Source organism: Sinohyriopsis cumingii, chromosome 10, assembly GCF_028554795.1.
Source record: "Sinohyriopsis cumingii isolate HCF-2022 chromosome 10, ASM2855479v2, whole genome shotgun sequence".
Classification (NCBI taxonomy): domain Eukaryota; kingdom Metazoa; phylum Mollusca; class Bivalvia; order Unionida; family Unionidae; genus Sinohyriopsis; species Sinohyriopsis cumingii.
In genome coordinates, this window is record NC_142970.1 from 96,086,789 (window position 1) to 96,112,184 (window position 25,396).

At 33.7% G+C, this 25,396-nt stretch overlaps 1 protein-coding gene across 1 annotated transcript in view; it reads left to right on the forward strand.

The window, feature by feature from the left end:
• Positions 1–25,396, forward strand: part of LOC149790612 (DNA primase small subunit-like) — an 80,341-nt gene that overhangs the window by 34,530 nt on the left and 20,415 nt on the right. The window contains exons 7-9 of the mRNA XM_089972720.1: positions 9,853–9,965; positions 14,767–14,864; positions 23,583–23,715. Coding sequence (XP_089828846.1) covers positions 9,853–9,965; positions 14,767–14,864; positions 23,583–23,715 — 344 coding nt within the window. The remainder of the gene's footprint in view (positions 1–9,852; positions 9,966–14,766; positions 14,865–23,582; positions 23,716–25,396) is intronic.

Genomic DNA, 25,396 nt, shown 5'->3' on the forward strand with positions numbered 1-25,396 from the left:
ATCATCCATCCATAGGGTAGTGTATTGTTTCATACTGAATTTAATAATCCATCCATAGGGTAGTGTATTATTTCATATTGAATTTAATCATCCATCCATAGGGTAGTGTATTGTTTCATATTGAATTTAATCATCCATCCATAGGGTAGTGTATTGTTTCATATTGAATTTAATCATCCATCCATAGGGTAGTGTATTGTTTCATACTGAATTTAATAATCCATCCATAGGGTAGTGTATTATTTCATATTGAATTTAATCATCCATCCATAGGGTAGTGTATTGTTTCATATTGAATTTAATCATCCATCCATAGGGTAGTGTATTATTTCATATTGAATTTAATCATCCATCAATAGGGTAGTGTATTGTTTCATACTGAATTTAATAATCCATCCATAGGGTAGTGTATTATTTCATATTGAATTTAATCATCCATCAGTAGGGTAGTGTATTATTTCATATTGAATTTAATCATCCATCCATAGGGTAGTGTATTATTTCATATTGAATTTAATCATCCATCCATAGGGTAGTGTATTATTTCATATTGAATTTAATCATCCATCCATAGGGTAGTGTATTGTTTCATATTGAATTTAATCATCCATCCATAGGGTAGTGTATTGTTTCATATTGAATTTAATCATCCATCCATAGGGTAGTGTATTGTTTCATATTGAATTTAATCATCCATCCATAGGGTAGTGTATTGTTTCATATTGAATTTAATCATCCATCCATAGGGTAGTGTATTGTTTCATACTGAATTTAATCATCCATCCATAGGGTAGTGTATTATTTCATATTGAATTTAATCATCCATCCATAGGGTAGTGTATTGTTTCATATTGAATTTAATCATCCATCCATAGGGTAGTGTATTGTTTCATATTGAATTTAATCATCCATCCATAGGGTAGTGTATTATTTCATACTGAATTTAATCATCCATCCATAGGGTAGTGTATTATTTCATATTGAATTTAATCATCCATCCATAGGGTAGTGTATTCTTTCATATTGAATTTAATCATCCATCCATAGGGTAGTGTATTGTTTCATATTGAATTTAATCATCCATCCATAGGGTAGTGTATTGTTTCATATTGAATTTAATCATCCATCCATAGGGTAGTGTATTGTTTCATATTGAATTTAATCATCCATCCATAGGGTAGTGTATTATTTCATACTGAATTTAATCATCCATCCATAGGGTAGTGTATTATTTCATATTGAATTTAATCATCCATCCATAGGGTAGTGTATTGTTTCATATTGAATTTAATAATCCATCCATAGGGTAGTGTATTATTTCATATTGAATTTAATCATCCATCCATAGGGTAGTGTATTGTTTCATATTGAATTTAATCATCCATCCATAGGGTAGTGTATTGTTTCATACTGAATTTAATCATCCATCCATAGGGTAGTGTATTGTTTCATATTGAATTTAATCATCCATCCATAGGGTAGTGTATTGTTTCATATTGAATTTAATCATCCATCCATAGGGTAGTGTATTGTTTCATACTGAATTTAATAATCCATCCATAGGGTAGTGTATTATTTCATATTGAATTTAATCATCCATCAATAGGGTAGTGTATTGTTTCATATTGAATTTAATCATCCATCCATAGGGTAGTGTATTGTTTCATATTGAATTTAATCATCCATCCATAGGGTAGTGTATTGTTTCATACTGAATTTAATAATCCATCCATAGGGTAGTGTATTATTTCATATTGAATTTAATCATCCATCCATAGGGTAGTGTATTGTTTCATATTGAATTTAATCATCCATCCATAGGGTAGTGTATTGTTTCATATTGAATTTAATCATCCATCCATAGGGTAGTGTATTGTTTCATATTGAATTTAATCATCCATCCATAGGGTAGTGTATTATTTCATACTGAATTTAATCATCCATCCATAGGGTAGTGTATTATTTCATATTGAATTTAATCATCCATCCATAGGGTAGTGTATTATTTCATATTGAATTTAATCATCCATCCATAGGGTAGTGTATTGTTTCATATTGAATTTAATCATCCATCCATAGGGTAGTGTATTGTTTCATATTGAATTTAATCATCCATCCATAGGGTAGTGTATTGTTTCATATTGAATTTAATCATCCATCCATAGGGTAGTGTATTATTTCATACTGAATTTAATAATCCATCCATAGGGTAGTGTATTATTTCATATTGAATTTAATCATCCATCCATAGGGTAGTGTATTATTTCATATTGAATTTAATCATCCATCCATAGGGTAGTGTATTATTTCATATTGAATTTAATAATCCATCCATAGGGTAGTGTATTATTTCATATTGAATTTAATCATCCATCCATAGGGTAGTGTATTGTTTCATATTGAATTTAATCATCCATCCATAGGGTAGTGTATTGTTTCATACTGAATTTAATAATCCATCCATAGGGTAGTGTATTATTTCATATTGAATTTAATCATCCATCCATAGGGTAGTGTATTGTTTCATATTGAATTTAATCATCCATCCATAGGGTAGTGTATTGTTTCATATTGAATTTAATCATCCATCCATAGGGTAGTGTATTGTTTCATACTGAATTTAATAATCCATCCATAGGGTAGTGTATTATTTCATATTGAATTTAATCATCCATCAATAGGGTAGTGTATTGTTTCATATTGAATTTAATCATCCATCCATAGGGTAGTGTATTGTTTCATATTGAATTTAATCATCCATCCATAGGGTAGTGTATTGTTTCATATTGAATTTAATCATCCATCCATAGGGTAGTGTATTGTTTCATATTGAATTTAATCATCCATCCATAGGGTAGTGTATTGTTTCATATTGAATTTAATCATCCATCCATAGGGTAGTGTATTATTTCATACTGAATTTAATCATCCATCCATAGGGTAGTGTATTGTTTCATATTGAATTTAATCATCCATCCATAGGGTAGTGTATTATTTCATATTGAATTTAATCATCCATCCATAGGGTAGTGTATTGTTTCATACTGAATTTAATAATCCATCCATAGGGTAGTGTATTATTTCATATTGAATTTAATCATCCATCCATAGGGTAGTGTATTGTTTCATATTGAATTTAATCATCCATCCATAGGGTAGTGTATTGTTTCATATTGAATTTAATCATCCATCCATAGGGTAGTGTATTGTTTCATACTGAATTTAATCATCCATGAATAGGGTAGTGTATTGTTTCATATTGAATTTAATCATCCATCCATAGGGTAGTGTATTATTTCATATTGAATTTAATCATCCATCCATAGGGTAGTGTATTGTTTCATACTGAATTTAATAATCCATCCATAGGGTAGTGTATTATTTCATATTGAATTTAATCATCCATCCATAGGGTAGTGTATTGTTTCATATTGAATTTAATCATCCATGAATAGGGTAGTGTATTGTTTCATACTGAATTTAATCATCCATCCATAGGGTAGTGTATTATTTCATATTGAATTTAATCATCCATCCATAGGGTAGTGTATTATTTCATATTGAATTTAATCATCCATCCATAGGGTAGTGTATTGTTTCATATTGAATTTAATCATCCATCCATAGGGTAGTGTATTGTTTCATATTGAATTTAATCATCCATCCATAGGGTAGTGTATTATTTCATATTGAATTTAATCATCCATCAATAGGGTAGTGTATTGTTTCATACTGAATTTAATAATCCATCCATAGGGTAGTGTATTATTTCATATTGAATTTAATCATCCATCAGTAGGGTAGTGTATTATTTCATATTGAATTTAATCATCCATCCATAGGGTAGTGTATTATTTCATATTGAATTTAATCATCCATCCATAGGGTAGTGTATTGTTTCATATTGAATTTAATCATCCATCCATAGGGTAGTGTATTATTTCATATTGAATTTAATCATCCATCAATAGGGTAGTGTATTATTTCATATTGAATTTAATCATCCATCCATAGGGTAGTGTATTATTTCATATTGAATTTAATCATCCATCCATAGGGTAGTGTATTGTTTCATATTGAATTTAATCATCCATCCATAGGGTAGTGTATTGTTTCATATTGAATTTAATCATCCATCCATAGGGTAGTGTATTATTTCATATTGAATTTAATCATCCATCAATAGGGTAGTGTATTGTTTCATATTGAATTTAATAATCCATCCATAGGGTAGTGTATTATTTCATATTGAATTTAATCATCCATCCATAGGGTAGTGTATTGTTTCATATTGAATTTAATCATCCATCCATAGGGTAGTGTATTGTTTCATACTGAATTTAATAATCCATCCATAGGGTAGTGTATTATTTCATATTGAATTTAATCATCCATCAGTAGGGTAGTGTATTATTTCATATTGAATTTAATCATCCATCCATAGGGTAGTGTATTATTTCATATTGAATTTAATCATCCATCCATAGGGTAGTGTATTGTTTCATATTGGATTTAATCATCCATCCATAGGGTAGTGTATTGTTTCATATTGGATTTAATCATCCATCCATAGGGTAGTGTATTGTTTCATACTGAATTTAATAATCCATCCATAGGGTAGTGTATTATTTCATATTGAATTTAATCATCCATCAATAGGGTAGTGTATTGTTTCATATTGAATTTAATCATCCATCCATAGGGTAGTGTATTGTTTCATATTGAATTTAATCATCCATCCATAGGGTAGTGTATTGTTTCATACTGAATTTAATAATCCATCCATAGGGTAGTGTATTATTTCATATTGAATTTAATCATCCATCCATAGGGTAGTGTATTGTTTCATATTGAATTTAATCATCCATCCATAGGGTAGTGTATTGTTTCATATTGAATTTAATCATCCATCCATAGGGTAGTGTATTATTTCATACTGAATTTAATCATCCATCCATAGGGTAGTGTATTATTTCATATTGAATTTAATCATCCATCCATAGGGTAGTGTATTATTTCATATTGAATTTAATAATCCATCCATAGGGTAGTGTATTATTTCATATTGAATTTAATCATCCATCCATAGGGTAGTGTATTGTTTCATATTGAATTTAATCATCCATCCATAGGGTAGTGTATTGTTTCATATTGAATTTAATAATCCATCCATAGGGTAGTGTATTATTTCATATTGAATTTAATCATCCATCCATAGGGTAGTGTATTGTTTCATATTGAATTTAATCATCCATCCATAGGGTAGTGTATTGTTTCATATTGAATTTAATCATCCATCCATAGGGTAGTGTATTGTTTCATATTGAATTTAATCATCCATCCATAGGGTAGTGTATTGTTTCATACTGAATTTAATAATCCATCCATAGGGTAGTGTATTATTTCATATTGAATTTAATCATCCATCCATAGGGTAGTGTATTGTTTCATATTGAATTTAATCATCCATCCATAGGGTAGTGTATTGTTTCATATTGAATTTAATCATCCATCCATAGGGTAGTGTATTGTTTCATACTGAATTTAATAATCCATCCATAGGGTAGTGTATTATTTCATATTGAATTTAATCATCCATCAATAGGGTAGTGTATTGTTTCATATTGAATTTAATCATCCATCCATAGGGTAGTGTATTGTTTCATATTGAATTTAATCATCCATCCATAGGGTAGTGTATTGTTTCATATTGAATTTAATCATCCATCCATAGGGTAGTGTATTGTTTCATATTGAATTTAATCATCCATCCATAGGGTAGTGTATTGTTTCATATTGAATTTAATCATCCATCCATAGGGTAGTGTATTATTTCATACTGAATTTAATCATCCATCCATAGGGTAGTGTATTGTTTCATATTGAATTTAATCATCCATCCATAGGGTAGTGTATTATTTCATATTGAATTTAATCATCCATCCATAGGGTAGTGTATTGTTTCATATTGAATTTAATCATCCATCCATAGGGTAGTGTATTATTTCATATTGAATTTAATCATCCATCCATAGGGTGGTGTATTGTTTCATATTGAATTTAATCATCCATCCATAGGGTAGTGTATTGTTTCATATTGAATTTAATCATCCATCCATAGGGTAGTGTATTGTTTCATACTGAATTTAATCATCCATCAATAGGGTAGTGTATTGTTTCATATTGAATTTAATCATCCATCCATAGGGTAGTGTATTATTTCATATTGAATTTAATCATCCATCCATAGGGTAGTGTATTATTTCATATTGAATTTAATCATCCATCCATAGGGTAGTGTATTGTTTCATATTGAATTTAATCATCCATCCATAGGGTAGTGTATTATTTCATATTGAATTTAATCATCCATCCATAGGGTAGTGTATTGTTTCATATTGAATTTAATCATCCATCCATAGGGTAGTGTATTGTTTCATATTGAATTTAATCATCCATCCATAGGGTAGTGTATTATTTCATATTGAATTTAATCATCCATCCATAGGGTAGTGTATTATTTCATATTGAATTTAATCATCCATCCATAGGGTAGTGTATTATTTCATATTGAATTTAATCATCCATCCATAGGGTAGTGTATTGTTTCATATTGAATTTAATCATCCATCCATAGGGTAGTGTATTATTTCATATTGAATTTAATCATCCATCCATAGGGTAGTGTATTATTTCATATTGAATTTAATCATCCATCCATAGGGTAGTGTATTGTTTCATATTGAATTTAATCATCCATCCATAGGGTAGTGTATTATTTCATATTGAATTTAATCATCCATCCATAGGGTAGTGTATTGTTTCATATTGAATTTAATCATCCATCCATAGGGTAGTGTATTATTTCATATTGAATTTAATCATCCATCCATAGGGTAGTGTATTGTTTCATATTGAATTTAATCATCCATCCATAGGGTAGTGTATTATTTCATATTGAATTTAATCATCCATCCATAGGGTAGTGTATTGTTTCATATTGAATTTAATCATCCATCCATAGGGTAGTGTATTGTTTCATATTGAATTTAATCATCCATCCATAGGGTAGTGTATTATTTCATATTGAATTTAATCATCCATCCATAGGGTAGTGTATTGTTTCATATTGAATTTAATCATCCATCCATAGGGTAGTGTATTGTTTCATATTGAATTTAATCATCCATCCATAGGGTAGTGTATTATTTCATATTGAATTTAATCATCCATCCATAGGGTAGTGTATTATTTCATATTGAATTTAATCATCCATCCATAGGGTAGTGTATTATTTCATATTGAATTTAATCATCCATCCATAGGGTAGTGTATTGTTTCATATTGAATTTAATCATCCATCCATAGGGTAGTGTATTATTTCATATTGAATTTAATCATCCATCAATAGGGTAGTGTATTGTTTCATACTGAATTTAATAATCCATCCATAGGGTAGTGTATTATTTCATATTGAATTTAATCATCCATCAGTAGGGTAGTGTATTATTTCATATTGAATTTAATCATCCATCAGTAGGGTAGTGTATTATTTCATATTGAATTTAATCATCCATCCATAGGGTAGTGTATTATTTCATATTGAATTTAATCATCCATCCATAGGGTAGTGTATTATTTCATATTGAATTTAATCATCCATCCATAGGGTAGTGTATTGTTTCATATTGAATTTAATCATCCATCCATAGGGTAGTGTATTGTTTCATATTGAATTTAATCATCCATCCATAGGGTAGTGTATTGTTTCATATTGAATTTAATCATCCATCCATAGGGTAGTGTATTGTTTCATATTGGATTTAATCATCCATCCATAGGGTAGTGTATTGTTTCATATTGAATTTAATCATCCATCCATAGGGTAGTGTATTATTTCATACTGAATTTAATAATCCATCCATAGGGTAGTGTATTATTTCATATTGAATTTAATCATCCATCCATAGGGTAGTGTATTATTTCATATTGAATTTAATCATCCATCCATAGGGTAGTGTATTGTTTCATATTGAATTTAATCATCCATCCATAGGGTGGTGTATTGTTTCATACTGAATTTAATCATCCATCCATAGGGTAGTGTATTGTTTCATATTGAATTTAATCATCCATCCATAGGGTGGTGTATTGTTTCATACTGAATTTAATCATCCATCCATAGGGTAGTGTATTGTTTCATATTGAATTTAATCATCCATCCATAGGGTAGTGTATTGTTTCATATTTTTTATCTATCGTGTTAGAATTCATCTGTCAGAAGTGATGCAATGGTCCCAACATGGTGCCCACATTTTTGGGTGCCTATGCTTTAGGCTCGTAAATTTAGTAACCAAACTCATCCAATTTTATGGAATGAGGTTATAATGACATAATATGAGTAAGGAACATACATTTAGCTTATAAACTTGCAAGGTACGTCAACGCTATGCATATGCAACAAAGGCATATCATAACTGGGGGAGGTGGCACCATTCCCTTCCCCAGGAACAACTAGCAGGCTGCGGTGCAGTCACAAAAAAGTGGCACATACACAATTGTGCGCATGCCAATATAATTAAACTCAGCAACAACAATATGTAGTAGAGAGTGGTGCCCACCACACTCTCTTAGGCATGAAATGGTTGGGGACCACTGGAGTAATGTCAGAATTTACCACCAAAAAATACTATGCATTTGTTGTTCTTTTTATACATTCTGCTGCTTTTCTTGGTTCATGACAGAAAACATGTTTCTTACAGATTTTTTGGTCAAATTCTGCCCTTTCACACACACTGACACAAATTACTAGACATAAATGATCCTAATTTTTCACTTAAAAATATTGCACATAACCAGTCAGACATGCTCTTAATATCAGTTTTTTGAAAAACAAGTAGATTATACATGTCTGTGTGATACCAGTCCATCCTGCCCAGGTTATAGCTCATAATTTTAGCACACCTTTTAAAACTAAACATGCTTTGTGGGTGCCAATTATATTCTAATTGCGTCTAAGTTCATCAGGCAATTCAAGGTTAGGAAAGCATACATCGATTGGACAAGCTGCCTGAATTTCCCAGAAATCTTGTATTTTAGCCAATGATGTTACAGCTCTTATGTTGCATAGGCTCAGGCATTAAGCATATGGCATGCAGTTATGTTGAACCAGGTTTGGTTTTTAAAATAATATCATCTTCATCCAAGTCACATCAAAAATATTGGTTAGAATTGGCAAGGGAGTGTTCATATTACCAGTACCAGTGGAAAGATTTACTACCTGTATAGAAGGGTACCTGTTTGTATTTAACTTTGTTTTATGTAGATTATTTATTCAGATGAATCGCAACTGTGGTTCAATCCAAAATCACCAAAACTTGCAGACAATAAAATAAGTGTGGTTTTGACATGCAGATAGCTTACACAAGAAGGCTGATCTGATAAAATGACATGAACTACCTTTTTGCTTTATTTTTAGATGTGCCATTGATGTTATAAGGGTATGATTCAATGACTATGCTTTATTTTTAGATGTACCGTTGATGTTATAAGGGTACGATTTAATGACTATGCTTTATTTTTAGATGTGCCACTGATGTTATAAGGGTACGATTCAATGACTATTCTTTATTGTTAGATGTGCCATTGATGTTATATGGGTACGATTCAATGACTATTCTATATTTTGTAGATGTGCCATTGATGTTATAAGGGTACGATTCAATGATTATGCTTTATTTTGTAGATGTGCCATTGATGTTATAAGGGTACGATTCAATGACTATGCTTTATTTTGTAGATATGCCATTGATGTTATAAGGGTATGATTCAATGACTATGCTTTATTTTTAGATGTGCCATTGATGTTATAAGGGGACGATTCAGTGACTATGCTATGCTTAAACAAGACTTTCTAGGGGATGAAGAGAAGTGCACAAAAGTTTTACAGCTTGTGCCAGATGAAGATATCCTTTCCTGCTACAGATAAATGTATTTTATCAGATGTATTTTTTATATTGTCCTTGTAATAAGTAACAGTTAATGTTTTTTTACATATAACATTTTATTCATTCATTTACTGTCATGAAGTAATGACATTTCTAATGTATATATGCTGTTCATAGGGTCGAACATATTGCATTCCTATGTTTTCCATCTATCTGTTGCCAAGATTTGTTTCCACATGGTAACTTGAGTTCTCCACCATGGACAGTTATCATACTTTGGAGATGGCTTGCACTTGGCTTAAGGATGAACCCTATTGATTTCACATGCAAAATTTCTCAGTGGTTAAATGAGTGAAAGGGGAAGAAAATAATAGCACAAGATTTCATCACCATCTACATTTACCAGACTTTGTGGACAGCTTGCATCTGGGGTGAGATAGAAGCCTATTGATTTGAGGGTAACGGTCAAGGTCACTAAATGTTTTTAAAAAAAGTTTCAGCAGAATAATTCAAATTCTTCATCAATACTTATCAGACTTCGTGGATGGCCTGCACTTTCCTTATTGATATCAGGGACAGAAGTTCAAAGGTTATGGTCACTGCGTGGAGGACAAAAAATGGTTTTAGAATAATAACTACCATTCCTCTTCGTTTGCAGTGATGGAACCGTATGGCTGGATGGCACTTTGAATATGGAAGAACTGTACTGTTTTTGGAGTCGAAGGGTTAAAGGTCAAGGTTATTGTGACTGAAAGAAAATAAATTAGTTTTTGCATATAAATTTGTTTACTTATCTAAGATGGGGAGATTGGAACTAGTGAAGACATTTAATACAAGCATCACTTGAGGTGTTTATTTGTAAAGGAAATTAATGATTATTGAATCTCTGACATGCTAGCTAAAAACCTTACTTCCATCTTGTAAGCTGGACTGAACAGTTGAAAACCCTGTGGTACACATTCATGCAAAGTTCGACAAAGGATATAAGAAAATGGTATTATTTCTCAACAGATACAGCAATAACTCTTGTGGTATTAGCGAATTAATAACATGCTGAATTGATAATTTGTGCTTTGTTTTCTTTTCTTGTGTCGTTTCAGTAGAAATGTCAACCAAATGCATGAAATGCAAAAAGTTCAAAGCAAAAGAAGACAACCATGACTCTTGTATTGTATGTACCAAGTGTACATTATCTATACCATGCAGCGTGTGTAATACTTGGACAGAGCAAACGTGGGCTGATGTAGTCCAGAAGGCAGCAAAAGGGAGGGATAGACGGAATAAGTCGAAGAAAGATAGCATTGATGTCCTCAGTATACATCTGAAGACAGCCTCCATTGCAAGCCTTGTGGGGGACGTTGGGTCCCCCCCCCCCACCTAAAGTTTGTCATTTGCAACCGTCAGTCACAGTAACATCAGCGGCAATGGAGGAAAATAATGTTGACAATGTACAACAGTCCAACTTTGAACAGATGTGTTATTTCTTCCGGGAAACGACAACGCAGCTATTGACATCAGGCCAGATATTACCCTTATTTCCTTCGCTCGCTTCCACAGCTTTTTCTAACTCTTTGGGGGAATGTTCCCCCAATTTTAGGCTGCCCAGTGGGTGTAAGTCCCCCCGCATGTCCGAGCATGGCCTTCGGGCCTGTAAGTCAGGACGCATGTTTTTTTTTACCTGATCCATCGGATCCATTTCTTTATACAACCTCTATGTCACCGGCCGTCCAGCTGTCCCAGCATGGGGACCCTATTGCTAAAACGGTCCGACCAAACATAACTTACAGGGATTTTAGTGATAAATCTGTCCGTCAAGCTGTACCGCCGGCAACATACCAATACTATGGTGGAGATTTTAGTGAGAAATCTGTCCGTCCAGCCAGGCCATTGGAGCAGCCGGTACCGGTGATAGTAGGACCGTCGCCAACATTCAGACCGACCACAAGCCAGACAAACCAGCCGGGTGGGCCGGCCGTCCATATGTTCATGGGTTATCTACAAGGGAGAGTTAGTGACATTGTTAAGGATGACAGAATCGCGTCATCTGTGCCACCTGGTATGCTCTATCCAGAAATGCAAGCTATTACAGAACATGACTCGGCACACAGTGAGGGTGACGAAACTCCTGCAAATCAGCCGTACACAGATCCAATCATGGAACAGACTGAGTTTGGCTTCAAAGCGGCAGTGGAAGAAATTTATAGGGTGTTGGCAACTTCAGAATGCCCTCCACCTCCTACCGCCACTCAAGACTACAAAGTTAAGGCGTCTGTAGATCCTGACGGGGAGGAAGAGACGCCATCCTTCTGGCTCCTTCCCCAGTCAGCAAAAATTAAGGAGATCAATGATCATCTATCAGGATGAATAGGTGATCCGGGGAATGCTATGGCATTCTTTTCAGAAAGCCAAGTACCAGCAACGTTCTCGTGTCGGTGGTACAAAACTCATTCAGATGCCTTCAGTACGGATCTTCCGGCCCTGGTCAAAAATATGGCAGCAGTTCACATGTCTGCTCCACTGTTTTACAAAGTGGACAAAAATGTGTTCCATGCCACGTCAAAGCTAGTCCGGAACGTAGTCGCTACGTCTTCAATGTTAGACTTGGCTTCATTAGCCATTTTCCGACTTGCAGAAAAATTTGACAATGACCACGTTAGGGAAGCGACGGCCCAGATTGCTAGAGTTATTAACAGGGCAGCTCACCATTCCATGGCTAATGCGTTGACTGCTTCTGCCAACTTAGACCTGATACGACGTGACGCATGTCTGCGGTCCACGTCGCTCAAGCCCCATCATACTCTGGCTTTACGGATGACTCTGTTTGGGTCGCCTTTACAATTTGGAGGAAAAATTTTAAGAAGTTTGGAGGCAGGCAGCTCAGGAACTGCCCCTCCAACTCGCCTAGTGGTTAGAGTGTCTGCCTCGAATGTGGGAGGTCGTGGGTTTGATCCCCAGCTGAGTCATACCAAAGACTTACAAAAATAGTACTAACAGCTGCCTCAGTTGGCACTCAGCATTAAGAGGTTAGCATTAGGACTGGTCGGCCTGGTGTCAGGATAATGTGACTGGGTGGGACATCATGCTACATGTCTGCGGCATGATGCCCCAGTACTAGACATCACTATAAACTGCCACACTGCAGACATCGTAGCAATATGACTGAAAAATTGTTAAAGCTACGTTAAAAATCCAAATCACACACAATAACCACAGGCATGCATGAATCTGTCTACATTCATTATTTTAATAACCACAGTCATGAAGCCGATTTTGGGGTCAGATGGTCAAAGGTCATGTTCATTATGACTAAGAAGAAAATGTTCTTAGCACAAGTATTTAAATTGTCCATCATGTACCTTCACCAAAGTTTGTGGATCACTTACACAGATATATTGAACTTTGTGGCCAAATAAAGAAGAAGAATGGTTAACTTTATTTCTAGACCATATACCATGACCAATGTTTGTAATGAATGGTTAGCTTTATTTCTAGACCATGACCAATGTTTGTGGAGCACATACACTTAAGGTATAAAAGTGGCCTATTGATTTTGAGGTCAAAAGCTCAAAGTTCAAAGGTCATTTTGGCTCGAAGAGAAGTGAATTTTGAAGAATGACTGTTATACCTGATTAAAGTTCACACACACACACACCTTTTTATGTTTTACAAACACAAATTTGGAAGTAGTCTGAGATGAATCATCATTCAGGTCTTATGTCAGCCTTTCAAAATTTGCTTAAATTTGATTTTTTATTCTTTATTAGTTTCATTATTGCGTGACTTAACTCGGGCAGCAATATCTCAGATGAAGGAAAACATTTGCTATTGGTTTAAATTCTTTGCAGTTGAATCGTAGTTTCTCAAAATTAAGATGAATATTCACTTTCATATTTGAAATAATTTTATTTTTAAAAAAATGTTTGTAATAGAATACAATTATATATTTATAACTGAGGCAGGAATCATTCAGGTGGCTGAACTGTCTTTTAGAGATCATTCACACGTCTAATCTCGCATGAGACTGAATCACAGTTTTACCAATTTGTGTGTATGTGAAAGCGTGCTAGTAGCTTCCCATGGGTCAGTGTTCTTCAGGATTATTCTTCCATTAGATGTACTTGCCAATAGGTACAGTCCATAATGTGCTGAATAAAGACATTAAACCTGACACAAAAATTGAATCGCCATATATACTCACTTATTAGTTGGGTCAAACTGCAAACAGCATAAACCCAGATTTGCCTTCCAGGTACTGAGTTTGGTTGTAAGTTAAGTCACAGCAAAGCTTATAAATGTTAACCAAGTTAGTGTCAGTAATGTAATCATTATCTTTGAATGAGTTTCTTTGGCTAATTATGGGTTTGCTGGCTTTTTTATGTTTAAATTGGCACTTGTAACATAATATTGGCTGTATCTTTACGAGGAAATGGAAGCTAAGTGCCTTTACACCGAGGCAGCTGACCCATGATGACCTGGGCAGGTGTCAATTCTGTACGTAATCATTGAATTACAAGTTAGATACTTTGTCGACTTAGCTATAACAGCTATTTATGTCAGACATCGCTGGTAACTAATGGATTTTGCATCTTTATTCTTTACATGGAATAACTTGTCCTTTATATAAATGTCTGTAAATCAGCATTCAGTTGTAAATGATTAATGATATAATTATGCATTTGTTTTTCAAAGATGTTCCAGTTGACTAATGTATTTAATATATTGTTAATACTGTGCCAGTACAGATGTTTTTCTTTGTAGCAACTTTCATTGTATATGCATATGCCTGCAGTTGAACAAACATTTCCTTAACCTTTGTAACAGTTTAGAGAAACATTATCTAGGTTTGTGTCAGACTTTTCCAACTCGAGGCATCGATGGCGGGTATTCATTGAAAAGCAAAAGGAAATCACAGACAAGGTGAGTTATGAAAAAGACTTGAATAATATGGTGGGAGGCTGAATGTCTTTGTTTGGTGCGTACTAGATTCTTTTGTAACCACCTCAGACAAATTCCTTGCAGTTTTCAATCTTGAAAGTGATGCAGCTTGAGAGGGAGTGAAAGACTGCTACCTTAAACACATTATTTTCATGATTCACATGTGCAGGTAGGGACGAGAAATGCTGACGAAAGTTATTACAAGATGGCATGATAGGAAATGTTTCATCACTGAAATTGGATCCTCACATCCCCACCCCTGAGAAAGAATGCCTGTTAGTACTGTTAACGTCTGTGTAGCCATCAAGCCATACATTCTGTATGACCACGACCTTATTGTAAACCAGACTGATAATTTTCAGTGTTGTGCTTGATAGGGCAAGTTATTGAATGGGACTTGTTACAAAAGTGAATGATAATTTGTCAAAATTGACAATTACCATGCATACCGTATTTGCTGGCCTTTAAGTCTATGCGGAGTACAAGTCGAATAAGCAAATTTGAAAATTTTTACATCCTTTATCTATATCTAAGTTAATGCTGAGTATAAGATGCGGCCAGATCAATAACTTGGCTTTTCTCTCACTCCATTCTACACAGTGTCACAAATTTTGCCCTGTCTGTAGCTCAGTAACCTTTCAGGTCAGGATCATTAAATGTAACTGAAAGTACCTAATTTGTTTCACACAAAGTATTTTAAATGTATTGTGTACTTTTACCTACATATAATGATGATGAAAATTTGTTGAGTTTCAGAAAGGATAAAATTCGCAATGCTGTGTGGAATTAAACTGTAGTATCTTCCAGTTTCATAAATATTAAAGGTATTACTATATGCTATTTCAGATAACCAGCAATACAGAGAGAGGCATGTGTATTCCATGTCATTTTTCTTCTTGCACCTCACGATTAAAATAAAATATTATCACCGATATGAGAGAGAGATTTCAGCTCTTCATGTTTGTTTTTTTACCTTGCCGCCCCCATTTAGCTGAAGCTTTTGTCAAAGAGAGATAAACAAATTAAATAGTAAACCTTAGCTATGAAAATACATATACTACTTAACAGTTTTTATATTCACAATGTTTGTTTCCACTTGGACTCCATTTAGGTTAAATCCCAACAATGACCATTTTGCTTGCTGTCAAAGTTTCTTTACAAGTGTAATGACCTCTCCATTCCCAACAAATAACATTTTTTATAAAAGTATGTCATCTTTTCTCATACTTTAAATTGCTGACAGTTCCATCAGTAAGTTCAAAAGATGTCACTGGTTCAGAAATTTACATGAGTAACAAGCATTTCCTTTCATTATACGGTACCACGTTCATAATACCCAATGGGTAGCCTCATTTCCTTATTGGTAGCCTCACTAATCTAATCTAGTCTGCTGAACCTTGACCTCAAACAGGTGTTAGCTTGTAAAACCTGAATACAGCTGAAGCATTTTTAATTAGCATATCAATACCACTACAAAGCCAAGTTAGTCTTGGACAAAGGAAGTGTTAAGTAAAACTAAAAAGAATTGCATAATCGGTGGTATTAATTAATAATGGAATAGTACTCTATTCCCAACAGGTAAGAATTTTTTAAAAAGTTTATGTACACTTTCTGTACTTAGGCAGCAGTTGTTTTTTATCTTTGCTCATGCTAGATGTTACTTTAAATTGCTGTCAGTTCCATTGGCAAGTTCTAAAGATGTCAATTTACACGAGTAACAATCTGGCATTTCCTTTCATTATATGGTAAAGTATTAATAATTACCCATGGGTAGCCTCATTTCCCTACTGGCAACCTCGCTAATCTGATATGGTCTGCCAAATCTTGACCTCAAACAGGTGTTAGTTTGGAATGACTGAATACAGCTCTAGCATATTTAATTAGAATGTAAATACCACTACAGAGCCATGTGATTCTTGAATAATGGATAACTGGAAGGAATTGCTTACCTAGTGGTATTAATTGATAGTGGAATATGGTACTGCACTTGTACATAAGTAAGATCAGCCCTCAGGTAAGTGTCATTAGGTGCAAGAAGAAAATTATGATGGAATATGTCTTTGTCATGGTTATTCATCTTCTAACTTATCATTTCTAACACATATATGTAATCATAGTTAAATGTGTATTGCAAACATACATTGCTGGTGCATGCTGCTTTAGTGCAATTATATCTGATGTATGTTCATTTTTAATACTGACAATCATGTAATTGTTTAAAATACTCAATGTGAGATGCTATATTTTTTCATACTTTTGGAGAATTATTTTCCATACGAAAAATATGATAAAGCGATTAAGATGTCATAATCCAATTCGAAGTATAAGACAGAGCTAAGATTTTCTGGTCAAAAACTATCGTCTTATAGGCCAGCAAATATGGTACTTGCTTATAAGTTGGATCCAAGTGTAATAAACATAGTCCCTGACCTGCCATTACATGATGCTCTGGCAGGTCATGGTCTGTTTTGTTTGTTCTACTGATTACTTGAACAAACTGCTTGTCTTGGTGATCCTAAATGAGGTCTTGTTGATCCTAAATGAGATCATGGTGATCCTAAATGAAAATGGTGCCAATCTGACATTAACAGCAGCTAATTTGAAAACCTTGTTATTAATGAAAAATGTGAGATCATTTCAACACTCAGTACTTTAGAGAAGTAAAACTTGAAAATGTGAAATGTTGCATTTATTTAAACAGAATACATTTAAGTGTTGGAAGATAACTCGACCCTCCAAAAGGCATAGACATAGAAAATTGTAATGGATTTGGTAAGACTCCATCCTAAGCCTGCGCTGGTGTATTTTATTAACTTCTTAAGAATCTTCGCAAAACTTTAATCTTTTTGTTTCATTATTGTTATTAATGAAAAATGTGAGATCATTTCAACACTTAGTACTTTAGAGAAGTAAAACTTGAAAATGAGAAATGTTGCATTTTTTTACGGTAGTAAATGAGTCAGTATGTAAATACTTTTAAAACTTGTATTGTTTGTTTCTCTGGGTTAAAAGCAATTTTGGCTTATGGATTCATATTGGTTCAGAAGTCTGTCCAGCTGTCTGGCATCAAGATTTGGAAGAATTACGAATGGATTGATAAAGTCCGTGTAGAAGTCTCAATCTCTATTGCATCAACACTGGGATTAAGCATGCATGCCAACCATTACGCTTTTTTTTCACAAAAGTATGCTTTATGTACAAATGTATTCTAATTACATGTTTTCGGTGTATCCCTATATCCCCCTCCAAAAAAAATTAATAATTTGTTTTCTCATTTTTATTAACATCCCGTTAATCTTTCAGACCGTATTCTAGAAAAGATGGCATCTATGTAACTACGACATAAGAGTACACTTGTCCGTTGCCTGCACTTTTCTAACAGTATTATGTTCTATTTATAGCAGCTGCCCTATTTCCAAGAATCATGCTGGTTTCTAATTTCAGACTTTTGACCTTGGTTTCCGTTAATAGCAGCTGTATGGCTTAGTTTGGAGAGAACAGACTGGTTGTCTAATTTTTAATCTTTGCTTGCAGATTCTTTGTTCTAATTTGTGTCTGGTACAGAACCGGTATGTAGATATTTGGCTCTAAAAGTCAAGTCAGATTTCTTCTAGTCAGTGCATGTATTAGAGCAAAAATGTTTTTCAAATAATTTCACAGATGGATTAGAAAATGACGAAAAACCAATTCAAAGGCGGAATACATGAATTACACAATATAGCGTTCCATTCTAGGGCAGCTTCACGCACAATGCAGGCTGAGTGGAAAGGATTTTAATATTGGTCATGGTGGCAAAACAAGGAAACCTTGAATTAGCTCGTTTTACTAACTCTGGTACTAAGGTAACTTCTTTTATTTACAGCAGAACTAAATTGTGGGCACAAATTTTATAAATGCAGAGGCGTTATTTACCGAGTTCTTAATATAACACTGACTACCCCATGCAGCAGAAGACTACGTTGGTTCTTTGTTCAAACAGATGTTTCCAGATTCCAAAATTGCAGAGAATATGCATGTGCAAGAACAAAATCTTCTAATTATGTTAGGTGTTTAGCAAAAGATAATTTACGTAAAATTGCAGAAGCCATACAAATCGGGCTGTTCAGTATTGCAACAGACATTCTGGATAAGAGACTTTGACAACCAAAAGGGCAAATTTAAAGTGCTTTTCTTTCATTACCAGAATTAACAGTAGATTCCACTTGAGAAAATATTTTTTATTTTCTTAACCCTGGTAGTGCAGAAGCCATATATTGATGGATGATGTCACCTGGCCATGTATGTGGGGACCATATATTTATGGTCAAACGTCACCTAGCTCTGTGTGCGGATACCATATTTTTATGGCACATGACAGTGACGTCTACGGATGTCCAATCTAGGTCAATTATTAATCGTGTGCTAATAATAACAGGGAGATAGCATATGTAATTGTCTTGAAGATCACGGCTCTGCATCACTATAACATAACATCAGTGAAACAAATATTCAGACCGACTTATTTGCCCAGGAAAGTCTTGTCAGCAGTGGATGTTGATGTAAACAATATGGTGGCTGTTAAGTAGTTGCAGTCTTGCAGCTGTCTGATTCCCAGTTGGCACTGATTACTGTATATATGTATCGGATAGTCCGAATTAGAATAAAGTTAGGGCTTTGTATGGAGGTATAAATAGCAATACGCAGAGTTTTCCAAATTTGAGAATTTTCTGCAGGAATATACAACGTGTTGATATGAAAGTGCTCTGACACTATCGCATGTTGATATATAAGTGCTTTACCATACATGGCCATCCCATTCAGTAGCAACTTAAAGTTCCACTAAATCGAGCTTAAACTATATAGTAGCCAATTTATCAATGTGTCTGTCATGTGCAGAGCCTTTTCTTAAATTGGGTGATACATTGTATCATTAAGAGTAAGAACTGTACTATCTTGAAAGGGACCAACCATTCATTTTGGGGGGGGGGTCAAGTGTTGACTCCAACATCTTCCTTCCCTATCATTTTAAAAAAGATAAAAAAATCACAATATTTCTATCGCATTATAAAATTCATTTTGCTCTGCTTCTCTCTCTCTCTCTCAACAATCAAGCTGAAAAAGAAATGGATGAGAGAGATAGAGTTAGATTCACTTCTTAATTTAACCCACTTTTTACGACAGCAATGTGAAATGTATGTGACTTTGGAATCTAATAATCAAGACCTTCATCCAACATCTGAACTTTTGACCCGGTAGAAATCTTTTTTCTTCCTCGTCAGTTCATTTTGTTTAGTTTTAACAGAGCTAGTTTCCAAAGTAGGCCAGTGAACATAAAAAGCTTGATCTCTTTTTTTTTCTCCCTCAAATGTTTGACAACATAGAAGTTAAGATATGTTGCTAAGAAATTTAATTTCAAATATTTTTGGCAAGCTGTAATTATTAATTACCATTGAAAACTTCACAAATCTTGCTCCATAATTTATAATCAATGAGAAATATTTATGGTAATTTTTGGTAATAATGACTTTCAGGCCTCTCAAATGTAAAGCTCCACTCTGAAGAATACCTGATAACAGATATCACTATCATACATGTGTACCAGACACAATAGCTCCCTAGTGTTTTTAAACTCCATTTCTGTGTGTTCCTGCTGTTGTTTATTTCTGCCTCACTTGGCGGTAAAGATCAATAAGCTAACTTGGTAGCACACTGGCATTTTTTTACTGTTTCATTACCATATATAACCAAGAATTGGTACACTACTCTTGTGTCGCGAGAAAACCCAAACTAATGGCTGTGATAATATTGCTCTATCTGATTATACATCTCTTTGGTAGGCCACTGATAGTTGTGGAAGTGAATAATTTGTAACAGTATTTTTTATATTTTGAAAGAAAAATTTATATTTCATTTACATGATGTGATGAAATAATAGTTCACTGCAGTCGATAACAAACCTACAGATGGATTTTGTGTCAGTTGCTACATTTGTCACGTGTATAATTGTATTCATCCAATTTATTCTTGCAACCAACAGTAATTGTTTATAGAGATGTTTACATAAAAATCTGTAAGACATCTGCCTTTCAACAATTTTCAAATGAGATAACTAGTTCTCGTTAGTATGACTTCATTGCATAAACAGTATTCTCTTCACCCTAAAACATGACAGATATAATTGTTCTAAATTATTATAATTATTATTTTACCTTCATAATTATAGCAACTTGATAACACTGAGTTCTTTGAAAAATGAATGATATAATTAGTTGGATAAAAGATTCTGCCAACAATATTATTTTAAACAGTCTTTTAAACCTTTCAAACAATAACATTACTTTTTGGTTGCTGTGGCAACCAAAATAAATATATAATTTTTTATAATTTTCAGCATGATTAGTATTTGTTTCTTATGAATGAACTATTATATAAGAGAATGGAATTATGTTTTATGTCAAGAAATGTTTTGAATAATAACTACATAAATATTGCACCATCAAAATATTGTACCATACTGAAACGTATAGACATGTTTGAAAGTAAAGTTTTAATTAATGAACTGATGATATGTAATATGTAGAAACAAATTAACTGTCCATGTACACATTCAGAATAACTATATTTGATAGAAACGTTTGCACTATATTCGATTTTTTTTTGGTCAAAAATTACTTTTCCACCCATTTTCTCTATTTGGTTGCTATGGTAACCATGAACACACATCAATCTCACCGACATTTTTAGTGTTTGCAATCTGCATGCATATAAGCATCACTTTGTACAATTTCACAGCAATCTGATTATAAATACTAGTTTTGTAGTTGTATGGATTTGGCCCAAAAAGTCTGTATTGTTCTGAAACAATTCAGCATACACAGAGAGGGCAGGTAGAAACAAATCAGCACTGGCTTCAAGATCAACCCAAAACAACACAGCACTACCAGGGTTAATAATGCTTTGAATAAACATAAGTTGGCAGAACTGTATGTTATTTTCAGCTGATAATGCATCAGTGATGACTGGAATTCATAAAGGAGTTTCTCTGTATTTTGAAAAATGTCTCCATCAGTGTACATATCAGGTTGTCCGTGTCATATGATGCACCTGGCTGCAGGAAAGGCCGCTGAATAATTAGAAGAACTCCTGAAGTATCAAGTTGGCATTCTACCTGACAATGTGCTTCATGTGGATAGAGGTGATGTGCAGTGGCACCTTATTTCCCAGCTAAAAGACTGAATAACTGGAAGCTATATATTTCCTCTTCTTTGTCAGGTTATGAAAGGAATATTGGTTCTTTACCATTCTAATGCTGACTGTGAGAGATTGTTTAGTGTTGTTAACAAAAATAAAACTGATTTCAGATTCAGGCTCTATAATCCAGCACTTAGTGCTCTACTGGTGTGCAAAACATTTATAGTCTCAGCTGGTACAAAGTGTTTTGAAATGCAATATGAGAGACTTGCTTTTTAAGGATCAAAGTGCTATATATGAAATTTGGAGCAGTAATTGTGGTTAAAAGACCAGAGGGGTAAATAAATCATTTTGTACATGTGCTCATTGAATTTTATTATGTTTTATGTGGATTACTCTTTTTCTGCTCGGATTACTCTTTTTGTCCACTTGGATTATACTTTTTCCTCGCAGGGGTTGGCATGTATGGATTAAGGCTTAATTGTAGATTTTTTTTCCTCAGATACAATTCTTCGTAGTCACATGGCTTTGTAAATGTATTGCAGCCATTATTGAAAACTAGGTTACTATAAACTATGTTGTAGGTACAATTAATTAATGCTTATCTGGGGACTGGTTTAATGAATTACAAGAAGACAAGTTGATTTTACAGAAAATTCAGTCCTTGTTTATACAGCAGTATATAAATTTGAAGGTGTTTTGTCAGAATTTAAATCAACCCTTTTTAAAATGTTTTTTAAATGATGGATTTGTAACCAGATTGTCTTAAAGAGATTAGGTTGTTTAAAAATCTTGTTTGGGATTTTATTGGCACAGATAAATTCAGGGTTAAACTCTTTTCATTACAAGACAAGATTCTAATTATTTGCATTTATTGTTTTTTCTATATATATATACTGTAATAGGAAATGTTTACTTTCTATGAGATATATATATATATATATATATATATATATATATATATATATATATATATATATATATATATATATTGCATTATAATTCTTTAGAATTAAAGGTTTGAAAGGAGACACAACTAATTTATGTTCATTATGTTGTTCCCACCCAGCAACATAATGCAGGTCAGCAAAATAAAGTTTGAATTTTTATTTTGTACATTGAAATGACTTTACATAACAAATTGTAGGAGTATAATCAAACTTGTTTTGTGTGATACATTTTGTGGTTTTGTACATGAATGTCTTTTCTGACTTGGATGTTTTGCAGAGTCTTGAAAGAGAAACATCTTTAGATTTAGAAAATGCATGTTTTATAATCTAAAATGTTCTTTAATTCCATTCAGTAATGGTCATATGTGAAACCTTGAAAAAATTAATTTCATCCTGGAAATGACTTGGAAATTTATCTTTAGAAAAGCGTGGGAACCATGATTATTGTACCATGGTCTCATAAGAACAACCCCAAATAACATGTTGAATTCTTCATTTCAGAAAAGCATAATAAATTTAAAGAGTGTTATGTCCATTGAAATACACTATTCTGTCATTGAAATTTATTGTATTTTACCAGGGTGTATTCAAGAAGTCACAAAACATGGTGGAAGAGATAATGTTGCAGTACTGTTATCCCAGGTTGGATGTAAACGTCAGTAAAGGAGTTAACCATCTGCTTAAAAGTCCGTTTTGTGTCCATCCTAAGACTGGTAAGACTGAAAAGGTTATTGTTATCTAGATTTTAAGCTTATGGCATTGTCCTGTGTCCATCGTCAGTCTGTACATATCTAAATATTTGCTTTTTTTTCAGCTTCTCCAAGCCATTGACTCAGTTTTAGTTGAACCTTGTAGAAATGTTCCTCAGAACATGGTCTTCTGAAACTGTGACTTTTTCCATAACTTTTTTCTCCAAACTATTGGCCCAAGTTTAGTCAAACATTATAGGAATATTCCTTGGACATGCTGTATGCAAATTATGTTCAGGCTTACTTCCATAGCAACAGTGTAGATTGCATAGCAACCAGGTACTGAAACTATATTTTTGATGTTTTCTTAATGACAGATCCACTTTAGCTTAACTTGTAGACATGTTTGTTGGGAGGTAATATGCTAACATTGTATGGGGTTGGCTCTAAGAGGTGCTGTGCTAACATTGTGTAGAGGGTGGTTCAAGGATGCCCATTTAAAATTGTGTAGGGGTGGCTTAAATGCCATTTTGCACAAATAGGAAGGGGTTTCTTTTGCAAACAGCAGGCAACATGGAAATCACTTAATGCTGTTTTTAAAAAAAAGTCTTGGCAATTCTAGTCACTTTCTCCCTCTGGACTAAGTCTTGGCTAAACAAAGCAATTCTAGTTACTTTCTCCCTCTGGACTAAGTCTTGGCTAAACAAAGCAATTCTGGTCACTTTCTCCCTCTGGACTAAGTCTTGGCTAAACAAAGCAATTCTAGTCACTTTCTCCTTCTGGACTAAATCTTGTTATTGTCACTTTTTAATTTGAAGCAGGAAGTACATAATCTCATTGGTCACAATGACGATTATACAATACACATGTTTCTGTCATTAACACGGGTGGGATGTGTGAGTGGTGGGACATTTTGCTTACATTTCCTTTGTTGATAGTTTTTTAGTTTTTTCTTAAATACACCCCTCAAACATTTATGCTAGGTAGAAGCTCCACTAGCTCTTGAATCCAGCCATTGCAAAAAGATGAAAATTTTGCTCTTTCCTGATAATATGCCATGTAGACAAAGGGAAGAAATTCTTCTCAGCCATTCCTCTTACCTCCCCTAACCACTAGGTGGCCACTGTTTACTTAGTTTAGCTTTTGTTCAATATGACATACATCATATTTCATACCTAAATTTAAGTTAATTCTTGTGGATTATTGACCATTCACTGATAAAGCTGGTATAGGACTGAGTGTAAATGTATTAACTTCATGTTGCAAACTTTATTTTGTGAAATTTATTGATATTTGTGTGAATTTTTTCTTTTCTTCTTCTGGCCTTGTGCTTCAGCATGATATTGTTGTTACCTGGTTGGTTGTGTTTGAGCACACTGCTGAAATTTATTCACTGATACAAATGTTGATTATTTGTGTACATGAGCACTTCAGGTGTGTGTTTTTCCTGAAATATTTTCATCGTTCTTGTCTTTCAAAAAATTGATGGACCATGTCACTGAAATGCATAAAATGCAAGACTTGAAGCAACTGAGCAGAAGCGTGGCACTTGCCTTGCATGTACCAAGTGCTCATCAAACTGTACATGAAGTGTTTGTTTATAATGATCAGAAACGATATAGTCCACAGTACTGTAATTAGGACTTGTGACCAAAGAGGGATCTTGCATGTTCAGAGAGACTGACTGCTATGTACTAAGTTTGCA